The sequence below is a fragment of the Achroia grisella genome, unplaced genomic scaffold (assembly GCF_030625045.1).
Source record: "Achroia grisella isolate CSIRO2021 unplaced genomic scaffold, CSIRO_AGI_Agris_v1 utg2156, whole genome shotgun sequence".
Lineage (NCBI taxonomy): Eukaryota > Metazoa > Arthropoda > Insecta > Lepidoptera > Pyralidae > Achroia > Achroia grisella.
In genome coordinates this window covers 21,534-34,583 of record NW_026712714.1, presented here as the reverse complement: position 1 = coordinate 34,583, position 13,050 = coordinate 21,534, and the positions used below count along the sequence as shown (strand labels likewise).

Below are 13,050 nucleotides of genomic sequence, written 5' to 3'. Positions count from 1 at the left end.
GCCGTTGGTTGCTGTAATTATTATTTATTTATTTATTACATGTCAATTGTCCTCACGTACCAGTTTACACGTGTATATCATTTTAATTCAATTTTGCCAAACTTTCAGATGACGAGTTCTAGTGTGCCGATGAGCATACAACTCTCATGTTATAAGTTCCTGGACTGTTTTTTTTTTGTTAAGCAGCTCGTATAATTTATATTTCATTAAATGAGAGAGACCGACTGAAAATCAGTGTCGTGCACCGTGCGTGTAAACGTTACGCTCACAGCATCAGCTGAGTCAGCACCTTCAGCCAGCCCGGAATACGCAGAGTGGTGCTACTGTTGCTATTTTATATTTAGTTCAAGAGGTTCTTTTTTTTATATAGTTTTGTTCAACAAACAGTGTACGAACTCCAATGTATGTGTGTGTTTTATTCTGACAATAAATATTATAATTATTATGTAAGTATAGTGCCGTTGTATTTGTAAGGTGGAAGTATATTTAAGTTATGTTTACAGTTCATAATATTATAAATGCGAAACTAACTCTGTATGTCTGTCTGTCGCGCTTTGATTACTGAATCGATTTAAATGAAATAGGGTAAGTACCTAAAGCGATAAAAGGGTTGTAAGGGGTTGAATGGGGTGATGAAAATATCGAATTTTAAAGTTAGAAACTTGAAATTAATTTTTTGGGTGTAGATTAAATAAACATGACATTCAAAGTTTAAAGAGGTAAAAATCGATGAACATTTGGATTGAAATTCGTTATTCGTCTTCTATTTCACGCAGACAAAGTCGCGGGCACAACTATTCTATAATGAGCAGATGCACCTGCCTGCAGAAAATTGTATCAAAATGTTGTGAAACAACAATAGTACAGAAAATAAATTGATACGTACAAAATAATACTTATACATTTAGCGTGTCTCTCGACCGTTCTATTCTGTAATATTAATTAAATATTTAAAAAAAACTTACCAAATCGAAAAATCCTACGTTTGATTCAGCATCCTTGTTCTCCACGCGCATGTCGTAAGCATTCCCTTTGTTGTTAACGAATCTCTTACTTTGCCCTTTCATCACTTTGATTTATTTAAGTTCACTGTAATGTTGGCGGTGTCCGCGAGAGGTTCGCGCGCGCGTTCGTTCACGTGAGCAGCGAGTGGCCGCTGGTGGCGCTGCCGGTGGTCACTGCCTCACTGGACCACCACCAACTAAACAAACTGTCAAATACCGCCGCCCACCACCCGCCCCCCGCGCCCCGCACCCCGCCGCACCACCGCACCGCACCGCCGCCACTGAATGTACACGCGTAGTTTGGGAAACCCCTACACTGCTCTCGAATAGTCATTGATTGACATCATTGCGCGCGGTCGCACTAACAGATGCATGGGACGTAGGTGTGAGTGTAGCGCACGCTCTACTACTCTACTACTCAATGCGTCCAAGTTTTCCTGCTTCAGAGACCGCCCCTGACTACACCGACACCTGATAAATTTAAATATCTCTGTCTGGTATCTCCCATAATGTCCTGGGAGCTACGAACAGGTCGAGGTGACTAAATTTCTAACATGGTTAAGAAAGTTGAGTTCTGAAGCTTGTGAAAGTCAAATAAATTTTGGAGGGTGAGGAAATCAGAGCTTTTTTTTTCACGTCCGTGCTAACAGCTGATATAATACCAAACATTTCTAACATTGTTAAGAAAGTTTTTTCTTTAGAGTTATGAAAAACACAACATTCTTAACCATCTTGGAATTTCTCGAACCGGAGTAAATAGTTAACCTCATAATTTGTGAAACTTATCTTTTGTTTAAAATAAAGTATTTAGTATAAAACGTCGTTAGGTACCAAATATCTAGAGAAAGACAATAACAGATTTTCAGCTTAGCAAAAGAAAATGCAGATAAAGGTCTTTATAAATTTGATATCTACTAATATCTGAATTAGAAGTCCCTTGTATGTATGTGTGTGTGTAAAACGGAATGTGTGTGCAGGTATGTATAAATGGTATGTTAAAGTGTATGAAGTTAACTATAAGTTGTGATTAAGTATATGATAGAGTTTCGTTTTATATGTGTTTTTAGAACAATATCTAAAGGGATCTGCGTCTTTAAGTACTTATTATAAGATGACATATGCAAAATGTAATGGTGTACAGACACGTACACGTTCAGGCATTGTATGTTTTTAAAATATCGAAAAGCATACACGTTTCACGCAAGTGTAATGTTCATAACTTATAGCATTCACATCCTACATACATTACAGTATCTTCGGAACGTTGCCTAAAGGGACTCCTTTTAATAATATTTTAGTTAGGTACTGTATATTATATTTTTTAAGATTATTAGTTTTAGGTTAATAATGTTAGTCAGTAGTCTTTTAAATTAAATTACTTGTTATAACGCTTCTAAAAAAGATCGTTCCTCATAATTTGTGAAATTCTTTTGTTTAAAATTAAAGTATTTAGTAAATCGTCGTTGCATGTAGCAGCTGCAGATGCAGATGGTCTTTATAAATTTGATACGGTGGTGCTGCATGCACCACCGTATCAAATTGCAGCTCGCGTACTCTACTCTACTACGTACATATGCAAAATGTACAGAGTTTAGGCATTGTATGTTTTTAAAGTATCGGCATACTTGAGCGCCTCAACAAACGTTGTTTGTTTTTACGTCTTGTAAAATTGATAATTTGACATTTATCATGACGTACATTAATTGTTTTTTCGTATAATTAATCAAACAAGTCATTTTGTAGTTAGTAACAATCAGACTAACTGTTTATAACACAATAATTTTTTTATCATCGACATATAATAAATATTCAGACGCAGCAAAGCTTAAGTAAATGTCATAAAGGTAGGCATTATAAAACAGAGGCCCTAAATGCGATCCCTGGGGAACCCCTGAGGGGATGTCAATTACATCGAAAACTTCCTATTGCAACAGCCTGAGTTCGATAAATAGGAAATTACCCATCGAAGGGGATCCCTATTTATACCCAGCATATACTTTTTTTATTAAAGTTCTTTGATGTACGCTATCAAAAGCTTTTTCAAAGTCTGTATAAATTACATGCACCTGTCCCCTCTCTTGTTGAAGTCGTGTTGTATCAACAGCTAAAAAGACTGATAGAAGATCGTGGAAGGTGGCGGGAGCTATAATTCCATTCATAATTTAGGAGCTGTGCTCTTAAATTATGATTGAATGAATAATGTTTGTAGTTTTCAATCCTGGACCTGGAACAATAAGTGCTTGCTTCCAAATTTAAGGAAATGAACCGTCACTTAATGACCTATTAAAAATAATGGCAAGCGACCGTGCCAGTGTTTTTGCACATTTTGCAACAAAGTAAGGATAAACCCCATCGCTGCTTGCGCCTTTTCTAGTAACTAATTTAGATATAAGATAAAAACTTCAGGCTCGGTAACTTGCACAGATTGGATATATGCCTAGCCTATCAACAGAACACGGTTGACTGAAAGACACTTCGCAGGAAGTGGTTCCGTGGCTACCTATTTCTGTTGCCGAGCAGCTATCTTTGTAATCTGTGCTACGGTCGAAGGTACTTCAAAATAATGATAAACAATATGTCCAGATAGAGACTAAAGTAGAAATGTAAATAGAAATAGACGACTTTGAATAGAGTCATCATAGATCCAATTTAGTTAATGAAACAACGAATAGTGATAAGGATAATTTATTATAAATATTTCAACATTGATTATTACTAACCGTTAATAAAATATTTTGATTTTGAATCATTAGTTCTAATCCTTGATTTACTTTGGGTCAACACAGTGCCAATTAAATGAAATTAAATAGACACATTGTTGTAATTGTTATATTCATTGAAGCGACTTCATGCAAGCGAGTGTTACGTGTTATGAACTCATGAAAATGACTCGAGGTTTTCAAGTTTATTTAGTGTATAGATTGAGACAAATAAATAAGTAACGTATCGTTATGATTATTATATATTTTATGTTTATTGCACTTTGAATACAATATGGAATTAGAAAAAGTGTTAACGTCAACATATATATCTAAAATATGTTTTTTTTTATTTGAATGATTTTTTATTATTTTAAAGCATAAATGTTAAACTAACAGGTAAATGCGTGTAGTGAGTGTTGTTACCAGATGATTTGACTTCATTACCAGAATATATTTGCCACAGCGCCCCGTGCACTGAGTGACTCTACTGCTGTACACACACAATGATCGCACGCAGTACAGCAGATCGCAACACAACTCACCTCACATTGTCAAACATGTTAACATGTTCAGTTCTAATGTTCGTTAGGGATATAACATAACACATTTTGGGGAGCGTTTCTGTCATTATCGTAGTGGAACGACAGTGCGACTATGAATCCGATGGGCCGCAGCGAGTGTCCCGTGGGCCACTGCGGGTCATCCATGCCCTCGTACACTACCACCACGTTTTCCAGAACATAATTGTTGGGATCACGTGCGACGTTATTGACGTAAGCTTCTATATCCCGCCACAGGGGCGAGGCTCCCGGCAAGCGACGGTTCACGAGTCGGTCCTGCGGCACCAAGTTATACAAGGTCGCCGCACAGTGGGAACTTTGACTCATTTTCATCTCATAAATCTATAACTTCTGTATTAATAAAGATATGTACATGATTTTTTTTCCTGATAATCTTAAATATATATACTTTTAAATAATGTATGCTTTGTGAGTAAAAAAATATTTCTAATAGTTATAAATAATTTAGGAATACAAGAAATATAGAATTTGTAGACTTACATTTATGTCCTAAGAAGTTTATACAGAAATAAGTAAAAGTATCAGCGTAAAAAACAAAAATTCTTATAAAGATAGCTTATAAGTCTCAAGATTTTCTTCATCAAAAAGTACTAAATATTTTTAATTGTTTTCTTAAACTTGTTATGTATGGGTCAGAGGTACATAAAAATGCGTGTAGAACATCTTTGTTAGAGGGTCCCTCGAACATTGTCTTGCATGATGAAGCCTGAACTGTTTATAGTCTTTTTTCCGTGACTCTTGAGCATCTTCTGAAAGTTGCCCAAAAGGCAAGACAGAAAAGTAACGTATCACTCGTTCACATTTCATTTCATAACATATCAGTTTTATTAATTCCTCATATATACTAGTAATTTCTGATATACAATGATAATTTTGGAAAAATCTTGTGGCTGTATTGCCGTCACTAGTGTTGCCACTAACTTGCTTCGGCTTATCTATATTTAATCCAAGCTCTTCTCTGAACCTTCTTGGTACATAAGCCTTCTTTTGCTTTTTAAATTTTTATTTTCTGTTGTTGTGGCAGATCATTTTTATTGATTTGTATTTTGATTGTAAGATAAATGTAAAATAAGTTCCACGAATGCAAAGTTGAAAGGCCATTTATAGGAAGTTTCATCGACAGGTTTATTTTGTACTTTTTCTAAATTGTTCATTTCTGTGGGTTTTGCACTGCAAATGGTACATACATTTGATTTCTGCTTTAACTTTAGTAATTTCTATACATATTTTGGCGGATAGCACGATTCTTTAGCTTCACGAATCAACCTGTATGATGGAAACAATAAGTAATTCTTTGCTATCAAACAACTCCTCATATTTTCGTACTGTGCCTTGTTCAGATCCAATTTTATGAAAATGCTAAGAGCTTAATGTTTTGAATACGCTGTTATATGTGCCAGTTCATTAATAAGATTATTCATTAAGATTGCTCAATTCATTCTAGTTTTCTGTCCTGCTCGTAAAATATCAATGATGAAACCTATGAGTTCAGTATGAAGTCCACAGGTATCAAGCAAGCCTTGTTTTTCCCTTTCTTTATCCGATTTTAGGTCTTCCTCTTTTCTCTGTCGAAGTAGGAGGTTTAGGTTCGCATGTAGTTTTTTTCTAGATTTACAGTGAAAATACCAACCTATCAATTGCTATTTTATTTAAAAACTGTTCTTTCTTTCTACCACATTTCGTATAGCGTTGACGAAACTGAGTTATGAAAGACTTCTGAATACTTGCGATAATTTTTGCTATATTCGCATCTGAAGATTCTAAAATTATTTCGTAGTTTGAGATATGAATCAACATAATTTGCATCACTTTAAATATAAGACACTTAAGTCGCGTCTGGTACACTAGAATTCACTATTGGAAATATATTAACAATTGTTTAGTAATAACAAATGCTTATGAAGAACTGTATATATTTCATATGCAAATAATACACTATTTTATACTTACTAATGATCATATACGTGTACAAAATTAATTGATAAAAAAATTTATCATTATGCGGTATAAAATAGGTCTGTATGAATGGGAACTATATACTGTGTGAAATAGTTGATAAAAGTAAGGCAAAAGATAAAATATATAGTAATAATTGAGCAAAAAGTATTTTTTTTAATATTCAGACAGAGAATCTCAAATAAAGAAGAAAATCTTAATATACGTACTCAGAAAAAACAAATCTCACCATGATATTATACTCGATTAAATATTTTACGCAGTGAAACTGCAAAAAAAAATGTTATGCCATCAAATTAAATTATATTTCCTAATAAATAAAACCAAATTTAGAACTTGCAAGCTTCGGCAACTGTCAAATCTCCAAGTGAAAGATGGTGTGAGAAAAGATGTAGTACATATACCGATATATGGATTTTTAGTTAAATAATATTCGACTAAACTAAATATATTTTTATTTTATAGTAAAGTACACATTCTAAGCATTCTAAAATGGTATTACACTATATGACTTGATATTGTTTTGATACTATAAACTTGTACCATACAAATTTAAGTTACAAAATTATTTTTATATTTTTTTCATTTGACTTTAGAGGCTCTATTCTATTAAGTATGAATAGTCAGAGATTTGAATCATATTTATAATGATAGAGTAACTCTTTGGCTACAATTTGAGGTATTATACAAGCATATCCACGGAGTTTTAGAAAAAGTATTTATGAGATGGCTTTCTTAGGCGAGTTCCCACTGTGCGCCGGGCCGCCGTTGCAACTCGCAATTATATGTCCGGCGTCGTCGTCCGGCCGCGCGTCCAGCAGCGGCAAGTTTATATGACTAACGTGATAGGGAATACTAGAACGAGACGCGGCCGACGTGATAGTGCTGGCGCTGATGTTCGCTCGCACGCCCAGAGGTATCCTCGTGCCTACTATATCGTCATCGTACATGATGTAATCTCGGATAGCGTTCTGCGGTACATCAGTCATCGTTCTTATGACGTATCTTTCCGGGTCCAGAGCGCTATTTCTCTGGACGCTTAGTACGAGTTGGTCCCAAATACAATCTACGCTTTCAAGGTTCCACACATAACAGCAAGCTGAAGTCGCACGCTTTTCTAGTCGCCTCCCGCTGTACTTAGTAGATAGTTTGCAGGTCGTGTATAATATATCTATTAAATTCTTAATAGATTTATTACTATTGTACCTGTTCGCCGGAGGGGCGCAGTAGTCCCAGGACCAGGCCCAGCGGCCGGTGTAGCACCAGTTGTAGGATTGACTGTGCTGGTGGCACGCGCCCGCGCATCGTACCCCTCGGTACGTGTACGACGGCAAGTACGGCCTTAGAACACTTTTGTCGCACTCTCCCCAGGACCCACCGACTTTGTAGCACCAAGTGTACTTGTAACCGTAGTAGTCGCAGGCGGTGTCGCAAAAAATTTCATTTTCCGCAATATATTTCGCGTCTAAGTGGTCATAGTCTGCTATCCTTGCGCTGCAGTAGTCCCAGGATTTGTCGTCGATGGTGTCTCCAGTGTAGCACCACTCGTAGCTGTATCCGTACGTGCCGCATCGGGTGGTGCAATCTGGCGACGCCTGCTTGCGCTGCGCCGTGCGGTACTGCGGTGCGGATTCGGTGCCGGGGGAGCACGGTGCCGTGTCCCGACGGTACACGTCCGTATAGCACACGTTATTGATACAGTCTGTGGCACAATTGGTGCCGTATTTGGTATACGATATTGTAGTGTAACTTATAGTATCAATTATCTTGAAACCAAATGTTTGGATTGTAGCACTTAAAAACGTAGCTACAATTGCCAATGTGCACCAAATCATTTCGGTGGCCTCCGGGGACTGTGGTAGTGTATGACGCTGCCGCTGCTGCTAGTTTGAGTTTATTATGTACCAGTATATCACTTATATATACAGTCTCGTACGCTAGAATATTCTAAGAAATATATCTAAATCAGCCCTCAAACAAAGATAAATTATGTATATATTTTAATAAGTTTATATGACGGATTACATTATTTACAATGTGAAAAGAAAATGTGGCAAAAAATAAGTGTTATGAATCACAATACATAAATAACTGGCTGTGGTGTGCCCGCGACCTTGGACAGTAGGTATATAATATTTAGTAATGTACAGTGCATTCGGCATTCGTTAATGTACCGCTATCAAGTAACTTTGTCTCATGGTGTCATCATTTGATCTCTTGATGATGTCTCATCAATCAATGCAGACAAACAGTAAGCAGATCCCATAAACAGAAAGAAAGAAGAATGAACTTGCCCAGTCATAGATAGCAATATTCATGAATCCCGATCTGTATCGATGGTGTGCGGTCCCTCGATGTACTTGACACTTGGCCTACTTATACACATATTAATACTTAATAATATAGTATTAAACATACATATATATGTATATATTACACTACATAAAATACTTTTAATAGCAATAATATATTTTATAGCATGGCTCTCTAGCGCATTGCATTGCGCTGGAGTCCGCCGGCCACGCTTGGCGAGGCAGATTAATGTAAACAAATCAAATTTCAAATGTAAACAATGCGACCGCAGCGACTAGTAAGTAAGTTAGTCGGTTTCAAAGGTTACGAGAAGTTCACGTCTCTCGATAATAAGCTCCTTGTTCTCTACATCTGCTTACGCGTCCGTGTTTAAACCATATCATTCTGGACTTTTCATTTTTTCCATATTGTTGACCTCCTTCTGTTAATTAATAAATAAGTGTATTGTGCCTAAACACCAGTCGCACCCCACATACTAATACAATGATGAAAACGCTGAAGAAAATAGAAAATATATATAATCTTTTTTCAAATAAACTCATTACAAGCACTTGAATAGTCATATTTTGATTCTACCACTCATTCGTAATGCAGATTCATCACAAGAAGAATGAGCAAGAAACTTGTGTGTTTCTTTTTTGAATAAGTGATGTTTTTTAAATAATTACAGTATAACAAGTAAGAGGCATGCGATAATCAACATAGAAATCGCTACGCACTCATTATTAGTGTAATCAGATAATATTGTCAGTGCTATGGATTTTAAGTTTTTCTATAAAAACATTATCGTTAACGAACTCTTCAATTTTATAGTAAGCTTTTTTTTTTTTGCAAAGGAAGTGCTTTATATGACATTTAAATGGTTTTTTTTTTTCAGGCAGATTTATAACAGACTCAGGTATTTTGTTGTAAAACCTGACGCAATTACCATAAAACGAATTACTAACTTTAGTTAAACGACATTTAGGTAAAATCAATTTGTTTATATGACGTAAGCTTTTATTAGTGTAATCACTAACTCCTTTCAAATTGTCTATATTCTTCCTGGCATACATGATATTTTCATAAATGTATTGAGAAACAACGGTGAGGATATTTGATTCCTTAAAGCACTCACGTAATGACTCCCTGGAACCCATACCATAAATGGAGCGAATGGCCCTCTTTTGTAAAATAAATATTGTATTCATATCAGCTGCATTGCCCCATAACAAAATACCACACACGACATAATGCTATGGAAATAGCTAAAGGGTGTATTGTAATATGCATGCAATAATGCAATACGATTGTTTTTTAATCTACATTTCTTACATTGGGGAGCGTAAATTTGATACATTTAGTTTTATTTGCATTTAGAAGCATATTATTAGCAGTAAACCATTTCAAAACATAAGAGAGAGCACCATTTACTTCGTCCAACAGCATAGATCTCTCTCTCTCCGACTCAATGAACATCATCAGTCAGAACTATGTCACTATATTTTCTAAATGTAAGGAAAATGAAATATATATAACTTCACATCAAGGAGAGTGTCTTGAAACTGAGGAGATACGATAAATGGATTCTTTTTAGAGGTAAACGCGCAAACTTGTGTCTTATTTTGAAAATTGTGTTCAATTCAACCCAATTGAACACAATTTTCCTGACCCCAAACCGAAACTTGATGGAGTGAAGTTTTGGTTTCGGACACAAGTTTGTTCCGGTACTCTATAACTTTTCCCTGCGACATATTAGCATGGCCGCTGTACAAAGCATCTCCGTTACTGTCATCCGCATAGCAATGAATGTTGTTGATAACAACATGTCATTGATAAGCAGAAGGAACAGAGTCGGAGACTGTACACGGCCTTGTGGAACACCAGCATTCACAGAGTGTGGGTCGAAGCAAGCATCATCGACAACGATCTTGATGCTCCGATCAGCGAGAAAGCTGGCGACCCAAATGCATAACTTTGCAGGCAACCCGAAGGATGGTAGCTTTGAAAGAAGAGCTTTGTGCCAAACCCGATCAAATTCCTTCGCAATATCCAGACTAACAGATAGGGCCTCCCCCTTACTCTCAATAGCCTCTGCCCATCGATGTGTCAAATACACTAGAAGATCACCAGCTGAGCGACCCTGGCGAAAGCCATACTGAATAAGGAGGTGATGGCTATGGGCCTATAGTTAGCTGGATCTGAGCGAGATCGCTCAGATCCAGCTAACTATAGGCCTATTCTTAGGGATCGGATGAACTAAAGCCTTCTTCCAAAGTTTCGGGACTACACCTGTAGAGTAGCAGTACCGGAAAAGACGCGTTAGTACCGGAGCCAACTCAGGTGCACACGTCCTGAGCACAATAGCAGGAATACCGTCAGGCCCACTCGATTTGTGGATATCAAGGGAGAAAAGAGACTTACATGCGTACCAGCTCTTGGGTAAATTTTACCTCTGGCATGACCGGCGGTGATTGCTCCCTATCGTCCAATGTCGAGTTGGATGCAAAAAGGGACCCAAGGAGATCGGCCTTCTCTTTAGCGTGTTGGACCAACGAGTTATCCTCTCTGCGCAGTGGTGGAAAAGATGGCTGACAGAAATTTCCCTGAGCAGCTTTGACAAGAGACCAAAAAGCCCGGGATCCAGATGGATTGTTTAGTCTGTTAAATTGGATGTGCTCCGACTTTGCTTAAAAACTCTTGTAAAATGGATTTTTTTTTTTGGTATCTAGGCACTGTCACAGCTGCAATCCAGGCACGGAACTCGTCTTCAATTCTGTTGATTTTGATATTATGCTTGGTGGTGGTAAATGGTTTTCTTCTTATGTGCTCGGTCGTCAGCAGTGCGTGAAGGTAAACGACGCAAACATTTACTTATTTTTTATTTTCTTCTGTATTCAATTCTGTTGATTTTGACATTATGCTTGGTGCTCTGCGTGCAGTCAATGTCTCTATTCCTGTGTCCAGGCACGCCAGCAGTGAGGCTTTCTTCTTTTCTCTTCTTGATATTTATTAACAACATATCTTGCACCATTTCTTCTCCCTACCATCTGTATGCTAATGACCTGCAATTATACCGGACTGTCAGAATTGCCACAAGCACTAAATAAAGATTTATCTGCCATTCAGTTGTGGGCTAATTCATTTGGCCTCGTTGTTAATCCTGCAAAATCATAAGCCATGATTGTAGGTAGCAGTACGTTACTCTACGTATAGATTACACTGGACTGAAGTACCACCAATATACTACAACGGTGTTATTGTGACTTACACCGATAAGTCAACAAATCTAGGTCTCATAATGGACGGTACACTGTCTTGGTCGCCTCATATTAATGAAATTAGAAGACGTATGCACTCATTTCATTTCATTCGCTCAAACGTCTCCAATATTTTTCTCCCATTCAAGACTAAAACGCTCGCAATCTATTCTCCTCCCCATTCTCAAATATGCCGGCATTTGTTTCTTTCATTGATGTGACTGAAGAGATTCTAAACAAACTCGAACGTCTCCAAATGTAGCTATCAGATTCATCTTTGGTCTGCGAAAGATCGACCATGTTCCCGGTTTTCGTAATAAATTAAATTAAAATGGCTCTCTGTTCGTCTTCGGCGTGATATGCATATCCTTTCCACTCTGTATTATTATTTCCAATTCTCCATAGTACCTCCGCTCCGCTCGAGTCCTTCGACTACATTCTGCTGTGGACAGTGAGGGAATGGACAACGAAACTATAAAACCTCCGGTTAGGTTTTTTTTTTTTTTCCTATTTGGCCTCCTCCCCACCGCTGTATACAACAGGGTGGGCCGTCGTCTAGCTAGGGTCTTAAAGCTAGGGGGTAGGTACAAATAACACGCTTAAGCTTAATATTAAGTTCCAGGTTTTTAACTTTTTTTTTTTTATACACTATTGATATACTATTTATTGCTGTGTGTTTTTTCTACTACTGTTATTACTGATTTTGTAAATTCCAAAAATTTTTCTCTATATTTACTGTTTACAATTAATTCTCTGTAGTTTTCCTCCATTATTCCTATTCCCAGTCTATTTTCCAAGTCCATTCTTTTCGCTCCAAAGCGAGGGCATTCTGATATTATGTGTGACAGTGTTTCGTGCGTGTCCTGATCACTGACACGTCGGGTCCTCCTTGCACCGAAAACGATGCAGATACGCTCCGAACCCGCCATGTCCCGTGAGCAGTTGGGTGGTGTATTTGTCGACGGTGATTTTGCCGACAGTTCTGTACGCTTCGGCTGCGCTCGGAAAGAAGAGTTTTGTCACAGAGGCAGTCTCGCTAGACCGGTAGCGCCTGTCCTGTTCGGCAATCGTCCGATCTCGGATCAGACGTTTGGCGAATGAGACCGGACACCAGTCATAGTCTGACCTCCTCTTCGACTTTATGGCCGCCTCTTTGGCAAGATGGTCTGCCCTTTCGTTTCCCTCCCACCCCGCGTGAGCTTTTATCCAGTATAATTTTACTGCCTTGCCACTTTATGTGCATTTGTTGTGGTCT

The 13,050-nt window shown here is 37.6% G+C and overlaps 1 protein-coding gene across 1 annotated transcript in view; it reads right to left on the bottom strand.

Annotated features, from left to right (window-relative positions):
* LOC131842284 (multidrug resistance protein homolog 49-like) overlaps positions 1–1,184 on the bottom strand; it is a 46,939-nt gene extending 45,755 nt beyond the window's left edge. Inside the window, exon 1 of the mRNA XM_059190820.1 lies at positions 966–1,184. Coding sequence (XP_059046803.1) covers positions 966–1,067 — 102 coding nt within the window. The 5' untranslated portion in view covers positions 1,068–1,184. The remainder of the gene's footprint in view (positions 1–965) is intronic.
* Positions 1,185–13,050: the final 11,866 nt, after the last annotated feature.